Source organism: Ochotona curzoniae, unplaced genomic scaffold (assembly GCF_017591425.1).
Source record: "Ochotona curzoniae isolate NIBS_2020 unplaced genomic scaffold, NIBS_Ocur_1.0 contig_883, whole genome shotgun sequence".
Lineage (NCBI taxonomy): Eukaryota > Metazoa > Chordata > Mammalia > Lagomorpha > Ochotonidae > Ochotona > Ochotona curzoniae.
Genome location: NW_024466599.1, coordinates 40,596,729 through 40,611,060, shown reverse-complemented (window position 1 = coordinate 40,611,060; position 14,332 = coordinate 40,596,729). Strand labels below are relative to the sequence as shown.

Genomic DNA, 14,332 nt, shown 5'->3' with positions numbered 1-14,332 from the left:
AACCTAAATTGGTTGAAATAATACTGTTTGCTTAAACCATCTAATAGCTTATCTTGCATAATACAAAAAAGGTAAAAGGCAAGTGTCAAAATTGGGTATTCAGTTAACATTGTTACTGTCTAAAAATAGAATTTATACTTGTGGTAATGGATTCCCCCACCAACATTTTATTAAGCAGTCTTTAGGATGTGTAGTGAAGTTTTATGGTAAGCCCAGTACCCTTTGCCTAATCCCTCACATCATTGTGTGCTGTGCTGATCTGTCCTATTTCTTTTGTCCACCAGGTTCATCTTTTTTTTATGTATTTCAAAGTGAGTTGCAGATGTCAGTTGCCATGCCTGAATACTTCAGCCTGTGTATGTCATTATCTAGAGTTAGTAAATACAGAGCTGTAGTTTTTGTGCTCTTCACAGAAGATTACAAATATGATATCTAAGAAATTTGAATAAGTTGTAGTAACTGGATTTTGTTTTCCCTTTGGGAAGTTGCTTTCAGTGAATTTTCAGAAATCGGATTGTTAATAGAGTCCTTATAGATTTTACTTCTGCTTTTTGTTTTATTTTAAAATCTTTTAAATTTAAAGCCCAAATATTTCTAACCTCCATTATAAGATATCTCATATTCACGTAGTCACTGATTTTCTTCATTTCCTGTAATTTGAACTTTAAAAAGGCTGTATAGCAAATGGCCATTCCTGATGCTAGGAATTAAGCTTAATTTCTGATCAATTTCCTATCAGCACAAATGAAAATTAATATCAATATTTTGACCAACTGATTTCTAAATTAGCTTGATTCTAGACTTCAGTAGCCTTCTTATGCATGCCCAGGTTGGCTTTCTGAATGCAGGTTGTCTAAGTTGCTCTCACTGGAGGGAGACAAGGCTTGTGAATGTTACATTTCCAGTGATAGCACTGTCTCCAGAATAACATTTTAACATTGAAAATGTTACTTGTGAGAAAATTTTAAACTTGTTTGTGTTTATTTCTTATTTCCCTGCAAATTCTCCTTCATGTTGGTGGGGCCCGTGTAGATAGAAGTTTGTGAAATTAACTGGTTTGTGCATTACTGTAGAGAAAAAGTCATCTTTTGCATCTTTTGTTATATTGTATGATACTTAGATTTCTCATTCTGATCTTAAGAAAAAGAAATGCACTGCATGCGCTGAGCTTTTTTCTACAAAGTTTTTTCCCTGATGTGCTATTTCACATATCACAGGCCTTATTTTTTGAACATTTGAGCAAAAGAAACAGATGAAACCTCATATAAAACCCTTCAGAGTGTGAAAATGTGGGGTTTATTTGTGCTAATTCTCTTCTTTTGGGAACATGTATGTTAAAGGTAAGGTCAGTTTATTGATTTAAACCACATTGTGCATAAAAATGTGTTATTACTCATGATTAAAACTTAAGAGCTTGTTTTGGGAACAAATTTTAAAAAAATTTTTTGGAATTGAAAACTATCTGAAAGTACCAAAAATATTAAAATTAATTACTCCAGAGTTTTCTGAACTGTCATGGGAATATACTGCTCTGAAGCTATTCTGTGCTAAAATCTGAATGATTTAAAGCTTTGAAATTGTCCTTTTTTTAGGATCTAATGGTTGGTGATGAGGCAAGTGAATTACGCTCGATGTTAGAAGTTAACTACCCTATGGAAAATGGCATAGTACGGAACTGGGATGACATGAAACATCTGTGGGACTATACCTTTGGACCAGAGAAACTTAACATAGATACCAGAAACTGTAAAATCTTACTTACAGAACCTCCTATGAACCCAACCAAAAACAGAGAGAAGATTGTAGAGGTGAGTTTCTATATGGAGTATGCAAATGAGTTCCTCTGAGGTAGAGTTCTTTTTTTCCTGCTAAGGGCCATTAGGATATATATGACATCATTTTTATGCCACATCAAGTTATGACTAAAAAAGATAGCCTGCTACAGATTTATTGAAAAAAATTTTTTTTTAAGATTTATTTATTTTTATTGGAAAGGCAGATTTACAGAGAGAAGGAAAAAGATCTTCCATACACTGGGTCATTCTGCAATTGGCCACAATGGCCAGAGCTGAAACCAACTGAAACCAGGAGCTAGGAACTTCCTCTGAGTCTCCCACATGGATGCAGAATCCATCCCAAGTCTTTGGGCCGTCCTCTGCTGCTTTCTCATGCCACAAACAGGGAGCTTGATGGGAAGTGGAGCAGCTGGGACACAGACTGGCACCAGTACAGGATTCTGGAGCTTGCAGTGGGAAAATTAGCCAATTGAACGATTGCGCTGGCCCTAGATTGAATTTCTGGTACCGTCTGCAGTTGCCTCAGTTAGACCTGATGACTTCACAGGACTTACAGAGTCTAAGGCCAGATGCTCCCCACCTCTGCTTAGGAAACAAATCAGTGTTTTTTCCCTAAGTCTTGTTTATTGAGTGCTTTTGTACTTAGTCATTGAGTGTTATTTTGACATTCAAAAAGCTTGAGATTTTTTAATCATTTCAGGTTATGGATTAAAGATTCTCAAATTGTGAAGTATCAAGTATTTCCAAATGTTAGGAACCCAAAATCTGCACTCAGCTGGTCCCAGGCATTTTGAGCAAAGGATGTTTCATACATGCTAGTATTTCTCTGTATTATCAACAAAACAAAATCCTGCTCACAAAGAGCTTAGAGAAAAGCTTCCATCTCCCTGCTTTCCCCACCACTGGAGCCAGCATCCCATAAGGCACCAGTTCTAGTTCTGACTCCTGTACTTTTGATCCAGCTCCCTGCAAATGGCCTGGGGAAGCAGCAGGGGATGACCAAGTCCTCTGGTCCATGCACCCATGTGGGAGACCTGGAAAAAAATGCCTGGTTTCTGACCAGCTCAGCCCCAGTCATTATAGCCATTTTGGGAATGAACTAACTGGGGAAAGATCCCTCACCCTCTGTCTCTCATTCTCTCTTTCAAATTAAAATTGTTAAATATTTAAAATAATTTTAATTTTAAAGGCAGGTTTATAGAGAGAGGAGAAGATACAGAGGTCTTTCATTCGCTGATTCATTCTCCAATAGCCACAGAGCCAGAACTGACAAGTTAAAAACCAGGAGCCAGGAGCTTCTTCCAGGTCTCCCACATGGTTACAGGGGCCCATAGACTTGAATCATCTCTTGTTACTTTCCCAAGCACATTAGCAGGGAGCTGGATCAGAAGTAGAACAGCCAAGACTTTTACCAGCACCCATACAGGATGCTGGCACCACATGGTTGAGGAAAAGCCTGCTGAGCCACAGCTCTGGGCCACTGAGCCTTTTACGCTCTTAGAGGAAAGTGGACTTCTGCTCTGTGTGAAATGAAGGATGGTTGAAAAGAAGGGAAATGTTCAGATGCAGATTGGAATAGAGACCCATTTGGGAATTCTTTCAATTATTTAGGCAAAAGATAAGGCTGGTTAGGATCAGGACTAGTGGAACTACTATGGTAGAAGTACTAAGAAATGACCAGATTGTGGGTCTACTTTGAAGGTAGTGCCAGAGAATTTTCCAGTACAGGTTACTTAAAATGACTTGAGTGGCTGGAGTATAGAATTACCAACAACTAAGGTGGGAAAACAGCCCACAGGTTTTGAGGTAGGGCATGATCAGGAATTGAGTTTTAGGCATTAAGTTTGAGATCATTGTTAGAGAGCCAAGCAGAAATGTCATAGATGTGTATGTGAGGTCAAGAGAAAAGCTTGGGGCTGGATATAAACTGGAAGTCATCAGGGTGTAGATGAATAGTTGGTAAAGAAATGAGAGTAGAGGGTGGTGAAGTAGCCAGGGATCAGAGAGCTGCTGAAGGCAATTGAAAAGCTCATGAGGTAAATAGTTTTATTACTAACAAATGAGAAATTTTTGGTCTCTCTGGTTTTTACCGAGTTAGTAATATATTTTGATTTACTCAATATATTTAGATGATGGAAATTTTAGAAGGAATTTAAAAGAAATTTGTTTTTTGTTGTTGTTGTTTATAATTTGAGAGGCAGCAAAAAAGGGCTCTTACATCTGCCTGTTTGCAAAACATCTGGGATCTGGAAAAGCTATCCAGGTTTGCCACTTGGGTGGCAGGAACCAACCCTTTGATCATTGCCGCCTCCCCGGGTTTGTGCCAGCAAGAAGCCAAGGCTGAAACTCATGCACTTCAGTAACCACTACATCAATTGCCCAGTTTGAAAGTCTGAGTTAAAACTCAATTGCATTGTTAAGTGCCTGGAAAATTAAAGATGATTGGTTTTAGGTACAGTTGTTTCGTTCTTTATGGTTTATAATGTTCTTTGTCTATGATCTCAAACAGCTGTGACTGATAATGTCTGCCTTTAATCTCACCTAAAAAGTGTGTTAGTGGTGTTTTTAATAGTCTTAGAAATAAAACCAGATTCTAACAGGCTTTCACTTCTTTCATTTTCACCTCCTTGGTGTGCAATTAAAGGATGATGGAATAGAATAACAACCAGAATATCTGGTTGCTTAGTTGATGGGTATGTGTATGTTTCAGAGTTACAAAACACTAATTTTGTATAATGCCTACTATCAGTCACAAAATTTCTAAATTTCTAAACTGAAATTCACATAGTCATACCACTCAATGAAGACTAGAACGAACCCCCCAAAATCATGCCCTGTTCCTGCTTACCTAGGCTGCTGAAAATGACCTTGAGTGTAACCAGAAAGGACTCCCAAAACTTCCCCTCTCTAGAAGTCAGCTCGTAGTGCAGTGCAGTTTCAGCAGTTTCCTCTTGGCTGTGGTAGGGAATTGTGGACTCAGCAGCTAAGCAGAATTGGGAGCAAATGACATTCATTTTTGTCTTCGCTTTCCTGTTTTTCTTTCTTGCTGCTGAGGGGAGAGCCACATTCATGGCTGGAGGGGGAGACATAGACGTTCTCAGTAGTTAAGTTCTCAGTAGTTAACATTTTTTTTGGCATTAAAAGATACTCCCTTTAAGCAACATTAAGAAATTCTTGTTCGAATGCAAAAATGCTTGTTTCACATTCATTAGCCATTAACTGACAACTTGAAAATTTTTACTCTGTAGCCCTTATGCAGTGTTAAGGAAGTCGGGCTGCATCCAAAACTGTGTCCTCAGGGTTGAAGTTCTGTGACAGTGAGAATTTACAGAAACTATAGAAACTAATGAGAATGGAGTGTTTTCATTCTTTTTGGCAGTTAGTATATTCTGTGACCATGAAGAAGGCATATTTCATATTTATGAAATAACTTTCTCTGCATTTCCAGGTAATGTTTGAAACTTACCAGTTTTCTGGAGTGTATGTAGCCATCCAGGCAGTTCTGACTTTATATGCTCAAGGTAAGTGAATTTTTATTTATTTATTATTATTTTTTTAGTGTTAATTTCTTTGAAAGAGAGGGAGATCTTCCATCTGCTGGTTCAAATGGTCAAGGTAGGGCCAGGAGAAGCCAGGAAGTAAGAAATTTATCTGGTCTCCCATGTGTGAATAGCAGGAGCCCAAAAACTTGAGCCCTCTTCCACTGCCCGCTGCTTTTCCCAGACCATTAGCAGGTAGCTGGAATTAAAGTGGAGGAGTTGGACACAGATTCCCATATAGGATGCTGGCATTGCAGGTAACAGATTTACTCGCTGTGGCTCAGTGCTGCACCCATGGTAGGTGAATCTTATTTATAAAATTACATGCTAAATTTATAAATTTGATTTTTTTTTTTCATTAGAAAAGCAGATTATAGAGAAAAGGGGACATAGAGAAAGATCTTCCATCCACTGGTTCACTCCCAAAATAGCTGCAGTGGCTGGAACTGAGCTGATCTGAAGTCAGGAGCCAGGAGCTTCTTTCAGGTCTCCCACATGGGCACATGGTCACATGATCCCAAAGGTTTGGGGACATCTTCTACTGCTTTCCCAGGCCATAAGCTGGGAGCTGGGTAGGAAGTAGAGCAGCCAAGACTTGAACTGGTACTTATGTGAGATGCTGGCATTTATAGGTGGAGGATTAGCCAGTTGATCCATTGCACTAGCCATTATTTATATATCACACTATGAAATACTTTCACAATTTGTAAAATTTGTGAAGTTTTCTCATATATGTTGAAATTTGCTTTCATTTTGTTTGAAACAGAGAGAGGGTATTTTAATTTGCTGATTCACTTTGCAAATACCCTCAACAGCCAGGGCTGAGTCTGTCTTAGGACAGGAGCCAGGAATCCAGTCTTAGTCCTCCCACATGGGAGGTAATCACTTAAGCTATCACCTACTATCTCCCAAGGTACAGACTAGCGTGACACCAACATGGGAGGCGGAGCCAGAATGCAGGTCGCTGGAGTGGGCTGCCGGGGTCCCAGGTGGTGGCCTAGCTGCTTACCAAACGCCTACCCCGGATTTAGCATATGCTTTATTAGCTTTATTAAGCAGTGAAAGAGTTAAGCTTTTTTTTAAAGGGAAAAAAGGATGTGTTCTCTGTCTTGGGCAAGTATAAAATGTTTTGTTTTACCCATTCTCCATTAAATAAAAGGAAAATTAAGTAAATTCCTTTATAGATGTACATATGCATAAATAAAACCACTAAATTTACTTTTTAAACGTTTATAAAGGCAGATTAACAGAGAAAAGGAGGGACAGAAAGATCTTCCGTCTGCTGATTCACTCTCCATGTGGCTGCAGTGGCTGGAGCTGAGCCAATCTGATCCAAAGCCAGAAGCTTCTTCGAGTCTCCCACACTGGTACAGGTCCCAAAGCCTTGGGCCATCTTCCACTGCCTTCCCAGGTCACAAGCAGGGAGCCGGATGGGAAGTGAAGCAGCCGGGATACAAACCAGCACCTATATGGGATCCCAGTGCATGCAAGGCGAGGACTTAGCCACTAGGCTACTGCACCAGGCTCCCCTTTATAGTTTAAATACAGTGATTTGTGCAATATGTATTTACATACCATAGATAACTTCCTCATCATAAATTTTTTTAGATGAGTATTGTATCAGTTTGCTTACTAGAATATACTACTGTGTAACTAACTTCAGGCATGACTGAATTTGGTATGGCACTGACTAGACATTATCTAGGTGAGTTCTCTCAATTCCGCATTAGATTTGCTTCCAGGAAACCTGACTCTTGACACAGTGGATCCCAAATCTTGAGGCTGGTTTCTTCCCAGGGTAAAGACTTGGGGAGAAGGGACTATTTGAACATTTCCAATGTAGTTGTCAGAATGATTGGTTCTGATCAGCTCTCTTGCTCACCATCATCCTGTGGCTGTGGCCAGGGTGATGTAATACTGACCTACAGCCATAGCTCCCACACTCTCCAGAAACAGGTTACAGACTCACCAGTTCGAAGAGTTGAGCAATTGTGATTGATACATAGGGACAATCATGTGGTGAGTTAGCGTTCTGTGATTACAAAGATCCTAGATAGGGGGCCCAGTGCGATGGCCTAGCAGCTGAAGTCTTCACCTTGAATGTGCCAGGATCCTATATGGGCACCGGTTCTTATCCTGGCAGCCCTGCTTCCCATCCAGCTCCCTGCTTGTGGCCTGGGAAAACAGTCAAAGACGGCCCAAAGTCTTGGGACCCTGCATCCATGTGGGAGACCCGAAAAGCTCCTGGCTTCTGGCTCCAGATCAGCGCAGCACCAGCTGCTGTGGTCACTTGGGGAGTGAATCATTGGACAAAAGTTCTCCTCTGTCTTTCCTCATCTCTGTATATATCTGACTTTGCCATAAGAATAAATAAATCTTTAAGAAAACATCAGCTCAAAATGCTATTTAAAAAAAAGATCGTAGTTAGGCAATTTTAATTCTTATACAGTAGAGAGTAAACATCTTTTGGTTATCTTAAAAGTTCTCAACAGGAAGCTTCTGAGATTTCAATGGGACGATCAGATTCATGCCAGCAGCCTTTTTAGGCGTGCTCATCAGGCAGTTAGTCTTAGGGGAAAGAAAAATACAGAAACATAGTTTTGATTCAGCATGTCATGGCAGCTTTCTGGAGGAGGTGATATCTGAACTAAGTCTCTAGTCTGAATCTGTGTACCTAGTACTTAGAAATAATGTGTTCTTTGCTTTAATTGATCGCTTGTTAACTTTAACAAGTCATTATCATGGTTATATGATTCTGAATCTGGATTAGTAAAAAACAAAAATTCATTGAGGTTTTTATTTAAATTTTGTTAATTAATTTGAAAGGTAGAGTGTTGGAAAGAGCTCTTCATCTGCTGGTTTACTTGCCAGGAGCGCAGAACCCTGACCTTGTATTTGGTTCACCATCTACTGCATTCCAGATGCAGCAGGAGGCTGGGTCAAAAACGGAGTAGCCAGAACTTGCCAGGCAACTCTTGATACAGGATGTGTTGGTCCCAAGTGGTGGCTTCATATTGGTTTTAAAATACATTGGGTACTACATGTGGAAACTTACAAATTATTTACTTAAAGGAGCTAAATTTCTACAGAGGAGCCTTGTTTCTTAAATAAATTTGCATTGCACTCTGTTTGGTACTGCAGGTTAACAGGGCGTACAATAGGCATAGTTTCTTGTCCTTAAAGCAGTTCACTCCACTTGTAATTTTTGCTTTGAAAGAAGAATCAATTATTCAAAAGTTATAGAGAGTGCTTGCATCTATATGGTTTTAACTTGTAGGAACTTTTAAAAACAGTTTCGAAAGGTTTTGAAATGCCAACATTTTTTACTTGAATTTTTTGAAACCTGTTAAAAAGAGTATAATTTTGGGTAGCAAAGGTAAGATGTTTCTGCTAGAAAGATTTTGAATTGTAGGGCATGAATCAATGGCTCAGTGGCTAAATCCTCACCTTGCAGCTGTCAGGATCCCACATGGATGCTGGTTCATGTCCTGGCTGCCCTGCTTCCCATCCAGTTCCCTGCTTCTGACCTGGAAAAGCAATAGAGGATGGCCCAAAGCCTTGGGAGACCTGGAAGAAGCTCCTGGTTTCTGGCTTCAGATCAGTTGAGCTCCTGCCATTGCAGCCATTTGGAGAGTGGACCTGTAGGTAGAAGATCTTCCTGTCTCTCCTCTGCGTAAATCTGATCTGCCTTTCCAATAAAAATAAACGGATCTTAAAAAAAATTTTTTTAATTGTATGATGGTGTTTGGGAAGTGAATCACTTCATAGGAAATCTTTATCTTTGCCTTTCAAATAAAACTTGATAAAAAGTTTAAGGACAGGGCCCAGCGCGGTGGCGCAAGTGGTTAAAGGTCCTCGCCTTGCACGCCCGGGATCCCATATGGGCGCCGGTTCTAATCCCGGCAGCCCTGCTTCCCTTCCAGCTCCCTGCCTGTGGCCTGGGAAAGCAGTCGAGGACAGCCCAAAGCTTTGGGAACCTGCACCCGCATGGGAGACCCGGAAGAGGCTCCTGGCTTCGGATCGGCATAGCATTGGCCCGTTGCGCTCACTTGGGGAGTGAACCATCGGACGGAAGATCTTCCTCTCTGTCTCTCCTCTCTGTATATCCGCCTTTCCAATGAAAAAATAATAAAAATAAATCTTTAAAAAAAAAATAAAAAGTTTAAGGACAAATAGGAGTAAAACACGTTTTTTGTGGTGCATTGTTTTAAAGGTTTGTTTATTTTTATTGCAAAGTCACATATACAGAGAGGAGGAGGAGAGACAGACAAAGATGATCTTCTGTCCAATGAGTCACTCCTCAAGTGACCACAATGGCCAGTGCTAAGCCGATCCAAAGTCAGTAGCCTGGAGCCTCTTCCAGATCTCCCACGTGGGTGTAGGTTGGGCTGCCCTCGACTGCTTTCCCAGGCCACAAGCAGGGAGCTGGATAGGAAGTGGGGGTCATCGGGACCAGAACCAGCGCCCACATGGGATCCCAACACATGCAAAGTGAGGCCTTAAGCTGCTGAGCTACTGTGCCAGGCCTTTGTGGTGCATTTTGAAAAAATTTTTCTGTGAACTTTTTTTTTAAAGATTTATCCTATTTTCATTACAAAGTCAGATATACAGAGAGGAGGAGAGACAGAGAAGAAGATCCTCCACCCAATGAGTCACTCCCCAAGCGAGCGCAATGGCCGGTGCTGCGCTGATCCAAAGCCAGGAGCCAGGAACCTCCTCCAGGTCTCCCACGTGGGTGCAGGGTCCCAAGGCTTTGGGCCGTCCTCGGCTGCTTTCCCAGGCCACAAGCAAGGAGCTGGATGGGAAGTGGAGCTGCCGGGATCGACACCAGTGCCCAAATGGGATCCTGGCACATTCAAGGCAATGACTTTAGCTGCTAGGCCACAGCGCCAGGCCCTGTGAACTTTTTCTTTATAAGGATTGATTAATTGATTTGAAAAGAAACAAAAATCTTCCATGTGCTAGTTCACTTCCCAACAGTGCTGGGCAAGAATGAAGCAGGAGGCCAGAGCTGGACCTGGCACTGTGACTGCAGGAGTAAGCTGCCGCCTGTGGTCTCCATTTCACATCCTGGCTGCTCCGCTTCCAGTTCAGCTCCCTGCTAATGCGCTTTGTAAAGCAGCAGAAGATGGCACAAGTGCCTGGGCACTTGCACCCATGTGGGAGACCCAGAAGAAGCTCTGAAACTTTTAGCGTCAGACTGCCTCTGCTGTGACCATTGTGGCTATTTAGAGAGTGAACCAGCAAATGGGAGATCTCTGTCAGTCCTTCTCTGTTAACTTTCAGGTAATTAAAAAATAAAAAGAGCCTGGAACTCCATTTTGGTCTCCCACATGTACTTGGGCCATCCTCTGTTGCCTTTCTAGGAAAATTAACGGGGAATTGAATGGGAAGTGGACCTGAGTAAGTGCTGAATCCAGCCTCAAAAGTGCTTCTTCCTTTTTGGCTTAAAAAAAAAATTATTATTTTATTGGAAAGTCAGATTTACAGAGAAGGAGAGAGGAGAAAGACACTTGGTTCAGTCTCCAAGTGTCAGCAATGGCCAGAGCTGAGCTGATCCGCAGCCAGGAGCTTCTGGGATTCCCACACAGGTGGAAAGTCCCAAGGCTTCAGCTGTCCTCTGCTGTCTTAGCAGGCCGCAGGCAGGGAGCTGGAGGGGGAAGTAGGGTAGCTGGGATACAGTCCAGCACTTCCATGGGATCCCATGCAAAGCGAGGACTTTAGCCACTAGGTTATCACGCCAGGCCTAAATATGTTTTCTTAATTGCTGACACTTTACTATTTCTAACTAGTGAACCCCTTTGAGAAATCATAGTCCAATATTAACAAAATTAACTTCAGGCCATAGTAGTATTCTCCTAAATCAGATCCTGATAGTAGCAACAACAAAAGATGAAATACTCGGAAGAAGCTCCTGGCTTCAGATTGGCTCAGCTCTGGCTGTTACTAGGAAAGTCAATCACCAGACAGAAGAACTTTATACTGTTCTGTAGATCTTCCTTTCCAATAAAAATAACTTTTTTTTTCTTTTTAAGAAAAAGAAGAGGGTGTGTTGTGTGTCAGATGGGAAAATAACATTATAAGTATGTATATTGGTTTAAATAATTTTTATCGGAAAGGCAGATCAGATTTACGGTGAGGAGAGAGAGCGGAAGATCTTCTGTCCACTGGTTCAAGTGGCCGCAACAGCCTAAACTGAGCTGATCTGAAGCCAGGAGCCAGGAGCTTCTCCCAGGTCTCCCTCATGGGTGCAGGTTCCCAAGGCTCTGGGTTGTCCTCTACTGCTTTCCCGGGTCACAAGCAGGGAACTGGAAGGGAAGTGGAACAGCCAGGCCAGGAACCGTCACGAACACGGTACCAACATGGAATCCTGGCTTAGCAAGGTGAGGATTTATCCATTGAGCCATTGCGCTGGGCCCCACTTCTTAACTTTCTGTGGTCACTGCACAGTGGTTTTCCAAAGGTACCTGTGGTGCTTTAGGAAATTTCACTTAAAAGGAAGTCAGTGATTAGAATTGTTAGAAAAAAAAATAAAGGGTTGTACTGTGCTGTAAGAACCTGTTCATTTTTCAGTCTGAGGTATGTCCCTGTCTCCTTCAACACAAAGTGATTAGACTAAAAGTCTCATAAGATACACAGGAAAGAGGGTCTGGCATGGTAGCTCAGCAACTAAAGTCTTCGCCTTGCATGCTCCGGGATCCTATATGGGCAATCAGTTCTAATCCCGGCAACCCCGCTTCCCCTCCAGCTCCCTGCTTGTAGCCTAGGAAAGCAGTCGAGGATGGCCCAAAGGACCCTGCACCCATGTGGGAATCTGGGAAGAGGCTCCAGGCTCCTGGTTTCAGATCAGCTCCGTCTGTTGAGGCCGCTTGCAGAGTGAATCATGGGCAGAAGATCTTCCTCTCTGTCTCTCTTCCTCTCTGTATATCTGACTTTGCAATAAAAATTAATAAATTTTTTTTTATAAATACACAGGAAAGAACACTTCAGTATCTTTATTTAAGAAACAAATTTCAAAATGAAAAAGAAAGATACATCGGCTCCTAGGCTGTGGCACTTGGCTGTTTCTAGTTGGCTTGTTCCATTTTTGAAATTTGGATTTTTCTGACTTACCTTTTTATCTAAAACCCCAACTATAGGTTTACTGACTGGTGTGGTGGTGGACTCTGGAGATGGTGTGACTCACATTTGCCCTGTGTATGAAGGGTTTTCTCTCCCTCACCTCACCAGGAGACTGGATATTGCTGGAAGAGATATTACCAGATACCTTATTAAGGTAAGCAAAAAGAAAACTTCATGCAGATTAGGTTTTGTAGCTTGTTTACTAATTTAAAATAAATTGAACTTACCATGATATCATTCTGGCAAATCTCCACTAGAGAAATCACTTAGTTACTCTGTATGCCTGTCAAAACTGACATGAGTTACACACCTGATCTAAGAACACATTGATTCGTTATATAATTATTATTCCTGGAAATGTAAAGACATGAATTTCTAAGATGGAAGAGACCTTCAGACTTCCTTGGACACCTTGAGTGATTTTCTACAGCAAAACTTTTTGAACAAAGTATTTTAAGCCACAATCTTGATTGAATTTTCTTATTCTTCCCCATAAGATACAGTGTTTTAAATTAGCAACATTTGGTCCCCCAGAAAGTTCAGATTGTATTCTTTTTAAAGTCACTGACTATTAGCTATGGACAGTGCAGTGTGCCCCTACACCTCAGGGATGCAGGCAATGTCAAAGGGTGAAGATGCTGCTGGACACCCTACAGTGAACAGCATGGACTCTGCGGTGATGAATTGTGATCCAGAATGACAGTGGTACTGCTGTTGAGAAACTTGTACATTCAGCGATGGTCCCTTAGGTTTCTCCTTGAGGTTAGGATCCTTCAGTCTCAGAGTTATCTTGGGGATCAGTGTTGTGGCACACAATGTTGTTATAACTGGTGCTGATGACACTGGCACCTCATGAGTGCAAGTTTGAGTCTTGACTGTTGCACTTCTGATCCAGCTGCCTGCTGATGTGAGGAAGATAACAGTCACTGTCGTCCATGTGGGAAACTTAAATGGAGTCCCAGGCTCCTGGCCTCGGCCTGGCCCAGCTGTCCTTTGTGGCTGTTTGCAGAGTGAACTGCTGGATGGAAGATGTCTTTGTCTCTCCCTATCTCTGTGTAACTGTACCTTTCAAATAAATAAATCCTCAAAAGAGAAAGATGCTCATCACACAGGGAGATTAAGTTAAGAAGAATTATAAAGCTTTCATGCAAACCCAGAATTCTGAGGATAACTAGCAGAGTTTCCAAGGATATTCTTTTGAACATGAGTGCAAAAATTAGGGGATTTCAAGCTTGATTTTTTTTTTTTTTTAAGATCTGTTTATTTTTATTGGGAAGCTAGATTTATAATGAGAAGGAGAGACATAGAGGTCCTCTATCCACTGGTTCACTCCCCAAGTAGCTGTATGGCCAGAACTGAGCCACTCAGGAGCCAGGAACTTCCTCTGGGTCTCCCACACAGGTGCAGGGTCCCAAGGCTCTGGGCTGTCCTCGACTGCTTTCCCAGGCCAGAAGCAGGGAGCTGGATGGGCAGTGGAGCCACTGGGGTATGAATCATTGCCCATATGGGATCCCAGTGCATACGAAGTGAGGACTTTAGCCACTAGGCTACTATGTCAGGTCCTAAAAAACAAATTTACAAGGAGGAGACAGAGTTCTTCCATTCGCTGAAGAATTCCTTAAATAGCCTTAACAGCCGGAACTGACCTGATCTTAAGGGAGTTGGGATCTTCTTTAGGTCTCCCACATGGTTGCAGAGGCCCAATTCTCTGCTGCTTTCCCAGGCCGTTAGAGACAGAAGTGAAGCAGTTGGGATGTGAGCCAGTGTCCATATTGGATGCTAGTGCCACAGATGGAGCATTAGCCTGGTATGTGACCATGCTGGCTCCCATTTCTGGCATTTAAGAAATAGACTACTAGAATATTATTCTTTTAA

At 41.8% G+C, this 14,332-nt stretch overlaps 1 protein-coding gene across 2 annotated transcripts in view; it reads left to right on the top strand.

Annotated features, from left to right (window-relative positions):
- The window catches only part of ACTR2 (actin related protein 2), a 47,932-nt gene that overhangs the window by 15,509 nt on the left and 18,091 nt on the right, over positions 1-14,332 (top strand). For both annotated transcript variants that reach the window (XM_040993315.1, XM_040993314.1), the window contains 3 exons: positions 1,593-1,808; positions 5,245-5,317; positions 12,475-12,611. In XM_040993315.1, the coding sequence (XP_040849249.1) occupies positions 1,593-1,808; positions 5,245-5,317; positions 12,475-12,611 (426 nt within the window). The remainder of the gene's footprint in view (positions 1-1,592; positions 1,809-5,244; positions 5,318-12,474; positions 12,612-14,332) is intronic.